The 19,222-nt window shown below is 39.3% G+C and overlaps 1 protein-coding gene across 1 annotated transcript in view; it reads right to left on the bottom strand.

The window, feature by feature from the left end:
* Positions 1–18,090, bottom strand: part of SPRED2 (sprouty related EVH1 domain containing 2) — a 59,337-nt gene extending 41,247 nt beyond the window's left edge. Inside the window, exon 1 of the mRNA XM_075203915.1 lies at positions 17,701–18,090. Coding sequence (XP_075060016.1) covers positions 17,701–17,726 — 26 coding nt within the window. The 5' untranslated portion in view covers positions 17,727–18,090. The remainder of the gene's footprint in view (positions 1–17,700) is intronic.
* Between the last annotated feature and the right edge of the window lie 1,132 nt (positions 18,091–19,222).

Raw genomic sequence — 19,222 nt, forward strand, 5'->3', positions numbered from 1 at the left:
GATACTTAATCAAAAACATACACTGTTTTTATCATCAGCTAGCAAGTCATCCAGAAGCCCCTTAAATATTGTTGTGGTAAGTTTTATCGGAACCAGACTTTTTGCCAGGCCATTTTATTTTGTGTGGAGAAAATACAAAAAAAAAAACCCAGGATACAGAAAGAACAAAAATAAAATAAAGTGTGTCACAATGCATAGTCAGGGTCTTGTAATTTATTGACTGCAATATGAAATTTGTGGCAAATGATCATTCTAAAGAAGTGTGCGTTTTACATTAAATTGCCGATAAGACTGAAACTGCTCCAACAGCATTAAGTCAATATTCATCCCACAAATCATTTTTAACAACTTCATGTCCGATACAGACAATCCTTCCTGTTTCGTTTAACTCTACCCCTGATAAAATAGAACGCATGAATTACCGCTGCTGTAGTTATTCCTGGCATCCAATATACAGATCATCATCATCACCATTTATTTATATAGCACCACGGATTCCGCGCTGCTGTACAGAGAACTCATTCACATCAGTCCCTGCTCCATTGGAGCTTACAGTCTAAATTCCCTAAAATACAGACAGACAGAGAAAGAGAGAGAGACTGGAGTAAACCTTACTGTAGTGAACAGCACACCATGAGGGGGAATTCAATTCCCTCTCAATAAGCCTGCAGACATCATGGCGATGTCCAGCTGCACGCACTTCTGGGTACTAAGGAGCACCGCTATGGGGTGCAAGTAAGAATCCAAGATGTTACATCAATGATAGACGCAGAGTGCCTTAATGACCGCTCCAGAGGCGCTCCATGACACACTACGGGAATTGACTCCCCCCCCCCCCCCATGTCTCAGAATGCTTAATGTAACTTGAAGGGAACTAATTTACTGTTGTAAAATATGTGATACCAACACAAGAGAGATGAATTCCATTTCCGTTGTACATGTTCAGGTATCGCCAACATCATGAAATACTGCCCTGTTCCGGCTTCAAGGAATGGGGGAATCAAAGGACACAACAGCTCCATTCACTTAACTTCGCTGTAATGTTATTTATTATTTATTGCCTATGCTATTTGGGTGTTACTGCTTGCTCTGGGCACAGAAATTTAAGAATTCCGTACACTGCTGTCGTACCTTAATCTGTACTACTATCCTATCTATAAGAGTTCCCCACTGGAAAGTTTAACAAAAACGCTAGGAAGGGAAAATATGCAGAATTAGACGCCAATTACAACCGCAAGTCACCATTTATAATAAGGCACTTTTATCCACTATTTTTACATCATCTTCCGCTCCTTTAAACATATCAATGAAGAATATTAAAATATCTCAATTTTATTTAAATCCCACTGTATAAAAATGAAAACGGCATGAAAAATGCCACTAGAAAAAATATGTACATTGAGGAGGCTTATTTAGAAGCACCATTGAACTGATCTTCCAAGACAAAAAAATAAAGAAAGTCTATATTATTAGGAACATATACTGTAGATGCCTCTGTCTGAGACTGCTGAGAATTCTTGCAATGAAAGGCTTACAAAAGCATCCAAGTTTGTTGCATCGTATAATTGGAACACGACTTAAAACCTGAAATGTCTTTACAGACACCCTTAAACAGTCTCACATGTTCCAGTTCTTGTGCACATCCATCACATTTGATTTTTGGGTGGCCAATGCCTGGATGAACCTACTGGTAGTTTTAGAATAACAGCAGCTATAGGTTGCCTAAACCTGCACTAACTCTTATAAAGTTAACAGAAAACAAACCAAAACAAGTTTGGCGGCCTTGTGTCGCCATACTTTAAACAACATCCTGAGTTTCAGCAGGACAAAGAGAAAGAACTCTGACAGGAAGCAATAGGGCTTATCTATAGATCACAAGATAATGACATGATCCCCAAGGGGGCAAAAAGAAAAAAAAAACCTTTTAAAAATTGCTGGGCATTTTAAGTGCTTTCATTTCCCATGTTGTTCTTGTACCACTTAATTAGGGAGTCTGGGAGACCAGTATCTGGCAGAACTTAAATTCTCTGGACAAGTATATTTAATTCTGCTCAGATGTCATTATTGCAACAAAACTATTATAATTAACTCTGTTTACTAGGCAAAAAGCACATTTACACGAGTCTTTACTAATAGTAAGAAAACTAATGTGTTTACATTTGACTCAGAAAAATGTTTTTTTTTACGGATATATTTTGCGGTGTTCAAACACAATGGAGTTTGGGGAAATAAAGCCACAAAACACACTATATTTACTGGTGTCAGAAAACAAAATCTCACTGGCTTAGTGAACTACTACAAAATTAATTAGCGGTTCGAACTGAATAGATTATATTTTTAATACAACATTTACAACTCAAACATTTTGAGTAAATATATACATTTCACTAAAGGAAACCTATAGAGAGGCTTAGCGGCTAACACTTCTGCCTCACAGCACTGGAGTCATGAGTTTGATTCCCGACCATGGCCTTATCTGTGTGGAGTTTGTATGTTCTCCCCGTGTTTGCGTGGATTTTCTCCGGGTGCTCCAGTTTCCTCCCACATTCCATAAACATACTAGTAGGTTAATTGGCTGCTATCAAATTGACCCTAGTCTCTCTCTGTAGGTTTGTGTGTGTATGTTACGGAATTTAGATTGTAAGCTCCAATGGGACAGGGACTGATGTGAGTATGTTCTCTGTACAGCTCTGCGGAATTAGTAGCGCTATATAAATAGCTGCTGATGATAGAGATGCAGAAAGTGTTAATTATACTGGTTAGATAGCTGTAGACTGCAGAAATGTGCAAAGGTGGTCAATTAAGTACAATATATGAATTAAAAGCTGCATAATCACCTAATAGTTAAATGGGGGATGCAGCTGACCAATCATTGGTCCTCCCCCACACACAAACTCGGAATTCTATAGTGGAGACAAAGCATGGAACATGAGAAAACCCCTGGAGCAATGACAATGCATAACCATTATCTGTTGCCACTACATTTAGGATTTTCAAGTTCTATTTGTCCCAATGGGTGCACATCTCCAATGATTCCATACCTAGCTGGGTGCTCATGCTTCAGACTATCATCTAAATGTCCTAAACACCATAGTAAGCTGGCAAGACATAGGCAAATCCGGAGCAGATATGATCAGTGTTCCCTTCAGACACACGCACAAGTGGGCAAATTGGATGAGATCTGGTGATGCGGTCACTCTGGCCAAACAGTCAGATAACTTCTAGATCGGGGCCTGTTTATCTTGTTGAAAAATTATACACATATTTTAACTACATTTACCAACTGCCTCACTACATTAGTCACTAAAAGTACATTTTTTGTTTTGTGACCATCTGGCTTCTGAAATGTGTGTAGCCCTGTCGAATATGATAACACAATAGCTGTAGGTTTCATTTTTGGCTGTAATGAGACTATGGTATCTACTAAAGCTTCTAAAAGAACACATTATACAATAACCTTAAAGTAGCGACACATCACGGATGTGACAAAAAGTGTTTTTCTTTGCATATGTCAAGTGCTGTGTCATAGGTTTGTGGTTGATGAAAAAAGGACATGTAGAAAAAGAAAAATATATATATATAAAATTAAGCATTGTCTGTTTAACATTCTGGGATGAAAAGAAGATCTGCTTGATAAAAATTAACTGTTGTTGATGGGATAGATTCTACTATTTCCAGATTGTGACTGAGGACTGTAAACAATTACTGCAAGTTCTATCCGGCATGTCTCAGTCTGTTGCAGTTGCGTGTACAGACAATAGCTGAAGGCAGCCACCCCCTTTCTCCTTTTATTCCATTGATTTACTTCACCCTGATTGTTTATCATCACGGATGAAGCTTTCTATCCGGTTGCCATTAGATAATTTTAAACTTCAAAAGCTGCAAGATTGACAAAAGGAACACAGTCTGCGCCCAGAGCCACTAGCAAGATTCAAAGTGTCAGGCAAATTTACTGTGGACAGTTGGGCAAAAACACCTGACAAAACTTTCAACATTAAAAATGCTGCTAGCCCCCACACACTCCAAGTAACCCCTTCATCTGCCTGTGAATGAAAAAGAGTATTAGATGCTACTACATTCTCACAATCTTATTTATCTGCACATGAACAAGTATGATAAAGAGAAGATGCCTTATTTCTCTGCTGACAGAAAATTAGACAATATGAGAGTACCACCTATTGGTAATCTTACTTAGCAAAATGTGTAATGCTTATATGGGAAGGAAAAGGGCATATATATATCCTTAACATTTTTTAAGAGAGATTTAGAATTAAAAAAGTATTGAACATCAGCAGGTACAAATCCACCATCAAATCGATTGGGGTTTGTAGTCAAACTGTATGTTCTGACACCTTTCTATCATAGTCAGCATTTACTTTTTCAGCAATTTGTGCTACAGTAGCTCTTCTGTGGGATTGAAACAGATGGGCTAGGCCTTCCTACCCACGCACATCAGTGAGCCTTGGGCACCCATGACCCTGTTGATGGTTCACCAGTCGTCCATCCATGGACCACTTTTGGTAGGTACTAACCAGGAGCACCCCACAATATCTGCCATTTTAGTGGTGCTCTTAACCAAGCATTTAGCCTTCACAATTGGGCCCTTGTCAAAGACGCCAAGACCCTTCCGCTTGACCATTTTTATTGCTTCCAACACATCAGCTTACAAAACGGACTGTTCCCTTGTAGGATAATATATCCTACCCCTTTACAGGTGCTATTGTAACAAGATAAATCAATGTTATTCACTTCTTATACCACTTTCATACTGCCACCCCAGCAATATATGGGTATGTGAATCTGTGATATTGCCGGGGAACAGAGCCTTCCACCCATCAAATACCCAGGTAGACTGTGTTCACACTGAACACGGGTCTTCCCGGGTCTCTATGGTATCACCACAAGAGGAGCTTTGATTGGGTCTTCTTGTGATAATTTTTTTTTACTTTTGAATTGGTGTTGGCAAGACCCGGCTTAAAAAACACGGGTCTCACTATCCACACTGCAGGCTACCCGGGTGACACCCGGCAATAACCCTTCAAGAGACCCAGGTTCAAATCCCAGGTAGATGCAGGCGACCCGTTTCACACCAAGCCTAGACCCAGGTTGCCAGAATAACCTGGATCTTTTAGGTAGTGTGAAAGGGGTATTAGCGAATTTAATGTTGTGGCTAATCGGTCTCTATATATACACACACACACACACACAGCAAATGTTGGCATGATTTCCATACTTACACTTATAATATGACAACTGCCATAAAGTATAAAATAAAACTGTTGCAGCAGGAGGCATATTCCTTCTCATTCACAAGTATTCTTATTAAACATTTAATTACAACAAACAACTCACTGATTATAGATATCATCAAGACAGACTGTTATAGAAACAAATGTTTTAATTTGCAAAATACTTTCTATAAAACCAAGAAATAGTAAGGTTTACATAATAGCACATTTATATATAATATGCACAGTGAGGCCTTCAATATGTTATGTGACCATGACTGCTACATACAGTAAACAGACAATGTGAAGCATCACCATTGTTCTTATCTTTCCGGGTTCCTATGAGCGTTTATCTATGCGTGTGCGCTAAATCCCTGCCTCCATCTCTATCTGCACGGTTCCCCGTACTTTCAGACGTGTTTAGGGGACGAAGGGACCCAAGAGGACAACTCAAAGAGGTCTCCTTTGTGTAAGTAAAGTCAATGTCTCCCAAAGGCAGAACAGATAAAAAAAAAAAAAAAAAAAAACAACAACTTTTCACATTTACTTCCCTGCACAACACAACAGAGAAAACAGACATTGAGGAAGTCGGTATCCATGTCAATACAGAGCAGATATATTTTTCCTTTATTCTTTACAATCATTTTACAATAACACTTTACAATGTCTTTTGCTCATTTGGGCCAATTGGATACAGGTTAAATGAGGACTCCTAACAAGTGAAAACGCAGAGGAACCATGTCGGAGTGCCAATGGTATGTAAGTCCCTATATGCACTGATATTTGTTAGTAAAAGTAAATAAAAATGCCTGTGAAAACACATGTCAAATATGTTTGACATGTGGTTGATAATAGTGGTTTACTCACGCACATCACTCAGTGTAAGTATATATGTAGTGAACCATCACCAATACAGATCAACATTAAGTGTACAAAACTAATCAAATAGTATTGAGCAAACTGTCAGCATATTGTAGCAAATACAAAAGGTTTTTTGTTTGTTTTAATAAAAAAAAAAAAAAAAAAAGTTTGCATAATAAAAGAATATATAAATAATTCAGCGATGGGGCCACTAATTGAGGATCAAAACTCCATTCTTTTATTATTTGTTAAATTACCAGCATGGTGGCTTAGTGCTTAGCACTTATGCCTCACAGTACTGGGGTTACGAGTTCAATTCTCAACCATGACTTTATCTGTGTGGAGTTTGTTTTTATCCGCGTGTGTGTGTTTGCGTGTGCGCGTGTATGATAGGAAGTGTAGACTGTAAGCTCCAATGGAGCAGAAACTGATGTAAGCGAGTTCTCTGTACAGCGCTGCAGAATAAGTGGCGCAATATAAATAAATGATGATGATATTCTATATCTCACAAATCCACACTAAATATTCTAGTTTATATTTTAATCAAAAAAGTTTAATACTCACCTGTGTCACAGACTTCATGAGAATACAAAACAGATGAGCCAAGTAGGATTAGCTGGTTTCAGTGTGCATGTTACATCATCCCATAGATTGTAAGCTCGCGAGAAGGGACCTCTTATCTCTATGTCTGTAGATATTACCCAGTATTATTTTTATTACGGTTTGTTCCCAATTGTAAAGCGCTACAGAATTTGCAGGCGCTATATAAATGATGATGATGATTACTATACATGGGCATTTTATTGGAATACAGTTCAATTACCAGAACAATGTTTAACAATTGTTATGTTTTATAAACATCTATTTAACACAGACCTTATATTGCATTTATTATGATTGTATTTTAATATGCAAGTTTTGTTCATGAGCATTTATCTTGAGTACACCAGACATGGGAGAGGGGGAAGACAAAACATACTGCAGATGCTAAAGCTTGTAGCACATATAGATATGGATTAGTAGTCATCACTGGCACAACATTAAGAACACAAGAGACCTCCTGCATAGATTTTCAGGCAGAAGTCCTTTATGCTAAATACCAGAGAAAATAACTCCATATTATTTCATATGTTCATGAGAATAATTCAACATTAGAAAAATGGATTGCTATTTAAACAAATGAAGGGACAATCAGAAAACCAATAACCGATGCACTACAGCATGGTTTCTCAAACTTTTTTTTTCTTTAATGAACCCCCATATTTTGGTGAATGTTATCATTTGCGACCCTTTGAAAAAAAAAAAAAAAATACTCCTTATGATTAGATTTTTTTAGGTTTCATTATATTTTAAATGTTCAACAGAATGAAGCATCCCACCCCTTGAATGCGAGTCATCCATTGGAGTACACATACCACAGGTTGAGAACCTAGGCACAAGAACTGCTAGTATAGGGTCAGAAAATCATCTACCGCATTTACAATCACCACCAATGATGAGCCTGGGGACTGTGATACGAACCCTACCAGGCACGGTCGTTATTTTGGGACCACAAACTGCAATAATCGCAAGGATTTTCCCTTTTCTATATGGCTCATTGCAAATAGTGAGCGGTAAATGTATAAGTGTTCCTAATGCAGAACTTTAGCAGAGAGGCCCGGTCAACTAAAATCTCAAACTCACAAGTAGACACAAAGGGAAAAGAGGGATAATTCTTAACAGCATCCTCCTTTCCTATTGACTTCAGTAGAAGCCAGCAGACTATTGTTAGTGTTATAGTCTGCTGCAGCAAATTAGATAACCGCCCTCAACACTGCTAAGGAGGTAACGTTTAAATGGTTTTCAACCACAATAAAACAAAAGGACAACAATGTTGCCAAATATCTGTACTATCAATTGGGAATCATTATTAATTATAAGCATAATCATTTCAGTAGACATCTCTTATGAGCAAGTACTTTAGAGGTTGGTGATCCTTAAAAATGTATGCCATAAAAAAAAATATAGAACAACAAATGTGTAAATTACTACTTTAACTCCAAACGTGACCACAGCGGCCAGGTTTTGGTTCATAATGCTGTTTCCACAAGTCACCTACGTTACACTGACTTGTCGCATCCACTAGCAATTTCACAGGTAATTTAGAGACAGAGCACTAGAATAAAAGACTGCAATAGAATCTTGCCGGCCGCTGAGAAACTTCACATGGTATGACATGAAAATGCCCACAATGCCAGATAACAATCCAATCACGATTGGCCTTTGTGCAGTTATCGCCAACACCACCGATACGCTTTAATCATGCCGGCAGTGAGCCAGCTGCTTGGCTCTGGGAGCTAAAGGGCCAGATCTCGTGCAATGTGGCCACCCACCAGTGGCACCACCTGGAACAATGATCGTATCATTCAATGGTCATGCTGAGCGGCACAATTGTGGGTAGCTGTAACAAAATCATATATGACTGCTACATCAACATTACAAGGAATCTATGTCAATAATTCCAAAAGATTCTAATAGTTTCTTGACCTGCTTATTCCAGACTGTCTAGAAACCATTCTGAACATTCCCTTTAAGAGTAGTTGTAAGGAAAATTGATCACATTGATGGGATATTTAGAATCATTTATTTTCTTGTTCCCTAGACTGTATAATGAACAATGTACCCTGCACTGCATTCAAACAGTTCCCAACCAATCACCAACCCTACCTAGTCAATAAAGAGTCTACCACTTCGTATGCTCACAAAATTAATGGACAAAAAACAGAAATTGTGACACTTATATGATGATATACCTTTTCAACTTTCTCCCAACTCAACCAAAAAACAGGACAACTAAGACAGCGTAAACATTCATTACACTTTGAAGAAACAAAAAAAGTAGGTCTCTCTACAAGCATTAGTATGAAAGAGCAACAGTAAGTACATTTTGGAAGGCAAAGTTATTACACAGGATTTTCAAATCTACAGAATACTAATACTGTGGCTGGATCACGGACTTATTGAAGATATTTATTTTAATTAGGAGTGCAGTGCACAGATGTATATCATTGCAAATTAACTGATTTTTTTTTTTATATTGTGTTGTATTTCTGTATAGGATGTTGTACTTCTGTAGAGGAAATGTATTTCTAATGTATTATGCCAGGTTATGTCAAGTGATAAACCCTTGCTTTAGCCTGAATGCCCAGCAGGAGGTCGTTACTTATCATTCCGTCTTGTTAAAAGGATAGATGAATTCATTTAGAAAATTGATGTAAATTTTGTTAAAGCTTCAAATCGTGTGAACGCCAAGTTTGGAGAATATATCACACACGGATAGTAAATATCTGATGTAATACATCAGACATTTCAGTGGCTGGTCGGAAAAGGGGGCTGGTTTACCTCCTGCTAGTATGGGTGTAAGAATCTAAATAAAAAGAGCTCTGTTTGACCTTGTAATGTATCATTCCATCTGCAACTTCTGGATGATCACCAGTACCTCAAACTGGTGTGTAAAAGTCCTTGTAATAAACCATCACTGCTTGAAGATTCTGCCTGCGACTATTATCTGCTGTATCCAGTGACCAACAGATGAGAGCTTGCACTCTATTCCGTTCCCCGGCAGTCTTGGGTTGAACCCTGCGCCTCCATGTCAACGCTACGCCTACTACCCAGTAGTCCTGATCCACAGTAAGCGGTCAGGAGGTATCAGCCAGCCCAAAGCTAAGAAGCATTGCAGCAGCAACACCAGCGACCCCAGAAGTGGTAGCTGAATTCTCCTACAACTAGTGCGCAGTTGGCATTCGCAGTTAGCACAAGTGCCTGGTGGCAAGGTGACAACAGTAGGAGCGGTCAGTAGCAGTCGCTTACTGATAGTGAGAATGAAACAAAGATAAACTGTGCAGGAAGACGATCCCTTCCTCACACCTTAGTGATGTCACCAGTAGCTAAGGAATCAATAGACAGCATTTTTGTAAATACTGTATCAGTTCAGCTCACAAAATAGGCACCTCCATCCCAAGAAAGTAACAGGTTCTCTATCAAATGTCTCACCATTAAAAGACATTACATTCACAAGTAACATTGTGAAAAAAGGAGTCTGCTTTAGTACACTGCCTTTATTTTATTGACATAGTAAAAAGAACAAGTACTTGGAAAATACACACTATACTAACAGTGACTCAACCATTAACATAAAGCCAAACTGTGTTGCCTGGAGAGCAGTACTATAATGAGTGTCTGCAGGCAACAGTGATGCATGGTGGAGGTTCCTTGCAAGTTTAGGGCTGCATTTCAGCAAATGGAGTTGGGGATATGGTCAGGATTAATGGTGTCCTCAATGCTGAGAAATACAGGTAAGCAATTAGCCATCACGCAATACAATCAGGGAGGCTTCTGATTGGCTCCAAAATTATTCTGCAGCAGGAAAACAATCCGAAACATAGAGCCAAAGTAATTAAGAACTATCATAAGCGTAAAGAAGAACAAGGAGTCCTTGAAGTGATGATATAGCTCCCACAGAGCCCTGATCTCAACATTATCAAGTCTGTCAGGTATTACTTGCAGACAGAAGGATATGAGCAATTCTATATCCTCATAAGATCTGTGGTTAGTTCTCCAAGATGTCTGAAACAACCTTTCTGCGGAATTCCTTCAAACACTGTGTGCAAGTGTACCTAGAAGAATTGATGCTGCTTTGAAGGCAAAGGGAGGTCACATCAAATATTGATTTGATTTACATTTCACTCTTATTCATTCACTTTGCATTTTGTTAATTGATCAAAATAAACTATTCGTGCTTCTATTTTTTGAAAGAACTCTTACAATGCAGCATTTTTTTTCCATACCTGCCTAAAACTTTTGCACAGTATTGTGTAATTGTATATATATTATACACAAACACATACATACACACCAGAAAAATACTTTATCCAAGCTGCAACCCACTAGGGATGAAAATGGTGTCTCTATACCAGCCTCTGTTAATGCCAAATGGTATACTTTAAGATGGCTGGCTCAACCTTGTTTTGGGACTTCCCATACCTCTAAGTATATAGAGTATTATTTATTAAAAGCATAAATGCAGAGCTGCTACAAGAATGCAAAATTCAAGTTTGAAGGCAATTAAATAAAATAAATCAGCTTCATAGACGTAATTTAAAGATCTAAGGATTTAAGCCATCCCTGCATATCGAATGCCACCATTTGTAGTGTTTTAATAACAGCATAAAATGTTACTGCATCTCTTGAAATAATTTGAACAAAATCTACTTGGAACAACTTGTTCATAAATCCATTGATGATTATTGTGAGTCAATGCATAATTGCACATGGAGCGCTACAAAAATAGATTTTGTTCTATGCATGATGAACAAGAGCCATAACTTGAAGAAACTTGTCAAAAGGTGATATGGGTGTGGAAATCAGTGAAAATGGGCCTCAGGGAAAAGAAAACGTGTAAACACATAAAAATCAAGGCTACTGTACGTTGTAAACCTATTAGTAAAAATATCTTTGTGAGCACAGTGGGCTGCTATGAACTTTTCAGAAGTATATTACTATAAATAGGGGAAGCATAGTAATAATTGGAAGCAAGCTAATGCAGGTCAGCAGGGGTGTACAAAAGATAAAAGCTATATACGAACCTTCAAATAAGTCTCTAGTTTATCCATTTAAAGTCCACAAGCAAAAAAATATCATTAATTTAACGAGAAAAACAAATCATGCCCAGAGTTCTAAAGAAGTACACGTTTATACTTATTTGGGCACACTAGCATTTAATGTCTAAGTTTAAGGGACACTAAGTTTTAAAAGGTGACTAAACTACAGGTTGGCTAACATAAGGAAGCTATGAATAATATTCACAAATGTCAGGCAAATGGCCATCATACCATTTGTGGTCTCAAAACAGTTGCATGTGGTCTGAGAACAGTTGCATTGCCTGATAGCCTGACTGAAATTGATGGGATCATTATTGTTCGGATTAGTAAATGTGGTTGAAAGATGACCACTAACAAACAGTCTGTGTGTGCAGCCATCTTCCAACCAAACAAACTGGTCCCAGTCATGCCAGACCTGATCTTGCTGGATCTCATCCAATTTAGCCACATGTGTGGCCACCTTAAAAGTTCTAGGGCTAAATCAGAACAGAAAATATTTCAGATATTAGGATGGAGAAGGTAGATATTTTCCTACACAAAGAACACTTCCTGTCTGTAATCCCATGGAAGAAAATTTGGTGACAACCTTTTTTACATTAGAAAAAAAGAGCACAAAAAACGATAAGAAAAAGATTGGAGGGACAAAACAGTTGTGTGCACAGGCCCTTTTGTGTAAAGTTCTTGTTTTGTTTTTAAGTGGAACAGAGGGGGGGAAACCAAAAAACAAACAGTCTCCACATTGACAGCGAATAATTTCAAGTTATACTAGGATTTGTTACTGATAGTCTGTGGGAGATGCAATTAGGTGCCAGCTTGTATATAAAAACATTACCCAATTCTAAAAACAAAACTGCACTAATAATATAATAGAAAAAAAAGAAGTGTTAATTAATATTCAAAAGTTCAAAAAGGTACATGCATATATTAACCATTTGCATACACCAGATTTATGTGTGTATTTACAAGAAATGAAAGACAAAGACCGTTAAAAAGTACTGTTTATTTGCATAAACTGCATTACAGAGGTTGGAGGATTATCCAAATATTTTTAATACTACGCACACGATACAGGTATAAAGCGCACACAATAAGTCGTGCCAGGAGCTCTATCTAGTCACACACACAGGCGCTAGCTGTGCCCTGTCCTTGTCACTGGAGCACACTGCAGGCCGGCCGTGTGAACGGGAGCCTGGGAAGGAGGCTGCAGGATTTATGAATGGCCGCGGTCACGTGACGAGGCTCCGTTCTATTCACAAATAGGAGGTCTGTGCAGACATAGGCAACACGATCTGTCCCGTCCTCCCCCCCAGCTCTGAGCTGGCCTCCCTCCCTCACCAAGGACACACTACATCCGACCCCACCCAGTCACACACACCATAAGAGTCACATCTAGCTGCACACTTTGTACTTGGGACATGTTCACCGTGACAAAGGCAGGGCATGTGGGGGAGGGAGAGCCACCAGCAGGGACGTAGAAAGGGGGGTGGTGGCTCATGCCTCCTCCGCAGGTTGTCTCGCAACAAGCTACAGCGATGGGGTTTTTTTTTTATGAATGAGAACTGCAGGCAAGTCAATCAACAGAGAAAAGATGGCGGACGGAGGGGGGGGGGGAACAGCAACAACACAGCCTTTGACAACATAAACACTGGTCATCAGTCCTTACTGAAGACCAGACTCGTCCTAACTGGGTGTTATACGATATATTCCCAGGCACAGTGACACCAGCACATACATTAACCTCTTGCCCGTCGGACTGGGCAAAAGTTCACAGCTAAGGGAGAAAGGGCAGCTTTGGCACCACAGGTAGTGGCGTGGGTACACCTGATTATGTATAGTTTAATGGACAGGATAACCTGACAGGACAGCTACCTAGACCTGAGAGGCCCGGGGGAGGAAAGAGTGCCTGGAATTTTGGCTTCCTAGTAAGTTTAGCATACTTCATTTCCATATAAAGAGCTGGAAATGGAGGGGATGTTTAGACAACCACTTTACTGCCAGATGCACATTCAAGGCCTCCCAAGCAATACAAAAAAAAAAGCAATGTACTAACATTACAGACTTTACATAACACTGGCACACAAGCAGGTTCTCAAAAACAGATAATAATCCACTATCTAGGTTATAGTGTTTGATATTTGCATATTTCAAATATTTAACTTTAGTAAAACATTTCACACAAGTAATTCTGAGGTGCAATATTCTCCAAATCGCAAGACTACTATATTGGGCATTTACTTATAAGAAGGGTTATTTGGTATTCAGATACATCAAAACACATTAAAATATGCACTGTGACATTCAGCAGATCTACATATTGTATGTTGTTAGGTTAATGTCACACAAGGCTACAATATGTTCGCTGCTAATTTTAATTTGACTTTTTTCTCCATTGTTATCCATGCACAATTGGAAAGTACAAGAGGTACTCAGGATCTACAGATTATAATGGAAGTGCTGTAAATATTTAGATATTCAACTCTAAGGGGCATATTCAATTGTCCGGATTTCCCGCCGCGTTAAAACTACTACCGTTATTACGGTAATAGTTAGCTGGATTTCACCTCCGAGCTGAAATCCAGCGAGAAAACTACCGTAATAACGGTTTTTTCCGCGCACTATTACCCTAATAACGGTAATAGTGCGTGGAGCGAGAGATTTTCGGCGTTTACCCGACAACTGAATATGCCCCTAAGGGCGGAATTTAATTTGCCCCAGAATACCATTGCGGTAAGTGTATTACCATTGATATGGAAAACTTGGCTTTCTTCTTGCGGCTCAGGGAGTCATGAGCAAAGAGCCAGTGTTGAAATTACTGTATTAACGGTAGATGCACTATTATCGTAATATCGGTAATAGTGTGCAGGCCGCGTTACTTTTTTACAGTTACACGGCCGATTGAATTCCCCCCTAAGTTTATTTAATTACAACATTATAGTATTTTGTAGCCCTATGTGACATTACCTTTAATAATAATAATTTATTTATTTAGGGGCTTTCACCCAATAGGACTAAAAGCACTTTACATTGTCGCAACGGATAAGGCAGCCATCTTGGTGGCTCTCAGCTGCTATTCTATAGAACCATTCACATCAGTCCATACTGGAGATTATAGTCTAAATTCTAAAGCACCCTTAAGCTGGGGAAACACTACAGAAATTACTGCAGCATTTCTGTAAAGATTTTACCAATGACAAAGTCCCGATGATCAGATTTATGTGTACAAACCTACACGATTTACCTTCAGATCTGTGCTCTTCATCTCTCATAACCATCTGATGAAAACATCATGACTCTACACACTCTATAGAGATCTACCTACACTGCTGGTTGAGTGCAATACACACTTCCACATTTGCTCACCATTGTTCCATCATTGATTGTGATATTTAGGAAGTTTAGAGAATCCAACAGTACAATGTGCTTTGTTGAGATAGAACTTAATTGCGGGAGTATACACACTAATACAATATCTTAATCTTAATCAAGCAGTTGTTTATCATGTGATCAGTACTACAATTTGATGAAAAACCTGTGGTGTTTACATAGCTTTAAAAAGCATGCAATAATTTAAATGCACATAATATTTAGATGAGTAGGCCTTGTATAGGTTGTACACCTCTATTCAGGATAGTGTTAAGTCCATAATAAACATATTCCATATCCAACATGAGCTCAAACAATATTCTAGGGTATTGTTTTTTTTATGGAAAACTAGAATATGGTACACAGTACAAAACTTTCCCCATTTGTGAACTTATTTAAATGGTTCAAAGGGGAGACAGCCCCTAACATACCAGAACATATTTATATCCCTGCTCAATCAAAGCAATATCAGCTAATTAATTTACCTGAAGCCAAGCAAGAATATCTTCAAATTTAGGCGCTTCCATAAAGCTATTATGTCTACCAAACATCTGAAAACTGATTTAGAGCCAAGTCAAAAATAACTAAGTCCTTTTTGATATAAACTATCTGGATATAAATATTTGAATGCACATGACATGCATCAAAATATGCATCTTACCAAACTACTACGGTAATTTAGTGAAACAACTAGATAAACGCTATATTTATGACTGAGACAGTATCCTAAAATGCTTGTGATTCTAGAGTTGAAAACCTGTTTTCATTGCACACTTAAGATATAAATTTTAACTCACCATTTGCCATGCGAATACCCAGAGACCTCAGCACAGTAACCATCAGACACAAATATTTTATTACAGCTGGTATATAATGACAAGTCATATATAATTCCCCCTCGGGCCTTCAACACACCTACTGAATTGTTTATAATTACATGGTTACCAAAATCCTAAAATGAATGTCAGGCCTTAAGGTAACCCAAACACAAAGCGCACTATTTAGTGTGACCTGACAGCAAAAGGACTACAAAAACAGAGTACAATTATAAGCAATGTTAAAGCTAGCGAGTTATTACTGTATGTCATAATTTGGCGTGCAACAATGGACAAAAAACAGACTTCCTTATACATACTACGAGTAGATTAGGGTTCAAGATATCCATTCTATTTGAACACCAGTGTAATCTTACATTTTTTTTTATGAATGGTAGCACCTGTTCTGTGTTATGTCTAAGATAAGTACAATTCCTAACAGATTTCCTTTTACCTGATAGGTTTTTGTTTGCTTGCTAGTTTGTTTTTAACTGTCCAGTGCATAAAAAAAATACTTGGACTTTTATTTTTTTTATTCTAGTTAATGTGTCGGCACTGAATATTAAAAGATATGTCATCTGATAATTCGTTCTATGTTGCATTATTTCAAATAACATGGCTCTGTTTGCATTTCATTACTGTGTAATGGAATTTGCCAAGCTGTGCTCAAGCAGAGGATGCACTGACTTACTATGCTCTGTAGAACTCCACAGCTAAGTGTTTACAAGAAACAACTGTAAAAACATACATACAATGCAAGATTTCAGTTACAAGTCCACTACATAATATATTGCACACATAATATATACTTCTAACTTATGAGACGTTTGCTGAATGTCATAGCTATATATTCCTAACACAAATTGTTGCAAGCCTGGGAACAGTGAACTTATGCATTATGTAACATGTAGACTGCAGAACATTAGTGAGCAATATAAAGACACAGCAACTGCAATGTGCGGCTGCTGACAAGGATATGCCAATTTAATGTTGCAATACAATCACCAGTATCACAGCAGAAATTAGACTTTTCATGGAACTTGCACACATGAATGTGTCATTACTTTGTGTAAGACTCTCCACATAGTGTTGACAGAAACTGGTATAAAATGTCAAATGCCCATTAGATGGGTGAAACATGTACAACTACAGCCATCCACATAGCATTTTGCAGTCGTTGCAGACCCCCCCAGTCAAGCAATTGTCAGTCAAGTATGCTCCCATCAATGTATTAAAAATGCCATTTAAAAAAGGAGTTTCTGCAGCAATTGAGATTGGTTGCCTAGGTCTACAAATCTCCAATGTTCCCCTTTTTGTTGTGGACTTACAAGTATGAAACTTAATATTCTGTATGTAACCTTTATTTCCAATACTACAGTGTTCCAAAACATTTAGTTTTATTTTTCATCCTGAATACACGCACGTAAACAGACTAACACTGCAATTATATGGGGGGATAGCAAAGCCTGAGTATTTCTCGATAACAGGTCCGCTAAAACCATCTGCCACAGGTTGCCATCCGATACCCACATGCTATTATACCTCACCAGCTTCCACCAGGCATACCCCCCCCTAGACCCTGCCAGTAACATGGCAACAGCGCTGCGGCCCATGCAGACAGCAGTCGGGCTTTAACTGTGCCATGCTGCATGCATCTCCACGTAAGAGACACTCGTCTGCAGCGATGCACTGCAGTCCAGCCGAGCAACCAGGGGTGGGGAGAGCCTGCAAGCCCAGCACATGCAACCAGCGCACCCCGAGAAGAAGAGGAAGAAGAGGGGGTCAGACACTTACTCCTCCGGGGGGGTTTCCTCGCTCATCTTGTCCTGATCACCGTCTGGCTCCCGCCTCGGGGGGCTCCGAGCTGCTCATCTTTACAGGAGAGAAGGAGGCTGTAGGTCTAGGTGTCCCCCGACTTGTGCGAGGCCGCCGGCAGCATCGAATAAGAAGCCCACAGTCCTTCCTTCCCTCCTCCGGTGTATGAGTGGTGTGTAACCTCCCGGGGACTGGGTTATAGCCAGGCGGCTGTGCCCCGCCCGTGTGGCTGCTTGTGGTGGCCCCGTCCGAGCCCCATCTCCTGTTACTCCATGTTGGCTCCCCTGCCGCGGTCTCGCACTGTGTGTGTGTGTATAAGTGTGTGCGCGTTTCACCCGCCGCAGGGACAAGGAGGAGAGAGAGACAGAGAGGAAGCGGGGCGGAAGCGATGACGTCACCCTCCCCAGCAACAAGCAGCTGCGAGGACACGGGGCTCGGGAGCAGAGGAGGAGGAGGGAGGGGAGAGGACAGACACAGCGAGGAGGGGGGGATAAGGCTGGTGGTACAAAACCAAGGAAAAAACCTTGTTCTTCACAGTCTGATAACAGCCTTTATGTCACCCCTCCAGGAAGTGCAAAAAAAAACAACACTTTGCACATCATATCTAATACATGCCCGCTGGCTAGTCTTAATTTTCATGGTAGAGTTTATTGACACATGAAAGTGAAGTCTAAAGCACAAATGCAGTGTATGCACAGAAATGCGTATTTCATTTCTGCCTATAAATGTTGCCCTTTTAACTTGCGCTCCTAATTGTATAGATAATGAAGTGGAATTAACCCTTCACACTTCTCCTTAAAACATTTTGTAAAGGAGAAGTTTATTATTATGATTGTCTATAAAGCAGTAATCAGATTACATAGTGCTGTACAGAGAATGTGCAGTCATCTATATTAATTCCATTTGGAGGGTCAATTGTTGTCAGGAGGAAATTAACCCACCAGTATGTTTTTGGACTGTGGAGCACCTGGAGGAAACCCACATAAACACAAGGAGAACTCTACAAGCAGGATACAGATAGGGCCCTGGTCAGAATTGGACTTAGGGCCACAGTGGTGTGAAGCAGCAATGGTATACGCTGTGCCAAAGTGCTGCCCAACATTATGTGTAAACCCATTTAAAGAAATAAACGTTGATAATGAACAAATGATTTATTTAAATGTGTTTATGTACAAAGTCATTCTGAATTTGTTCAGTGGTTGTTACCACCATAAAGACCATCTCACACTGGTCAGGGTCATTTATTTACAGAGAACAAAATTTACATGGAGCAACAAGCACATGTGTACACAGCTGCAACTATGGTACTTGTGAACTACACTGGTGCTACATGGGCACCACACTTGACACAGAGGATGAGGTGTGCAGGACCCTAGTATCCTCTGCAGCTCCTGTGTATTTTTTTTTTTATGTATGCACATGGTGTCTCCCTGTTTGCCCATAGATCATTTAACCGTATCCCTGGAATGATAGGTGGGTGGCGTTCATGTCAGAGCTGTTC

Source organism: Mixophyes fleayi, chromosome 3 (assembly GCF_038048845.1).
Source record: "Mixophyes fleayi isolate aMixFle1 chromosome 3, aMixFle1.hap1, whole genome shotgun sequence".
NCBI classification, from domain to species: domain Eukaryota; kingdom Metazoa; phylum Chordata; class Amphibia; order Anura; family Limnodynastidae; genus Mixophyes; species Mixophyes fleayi.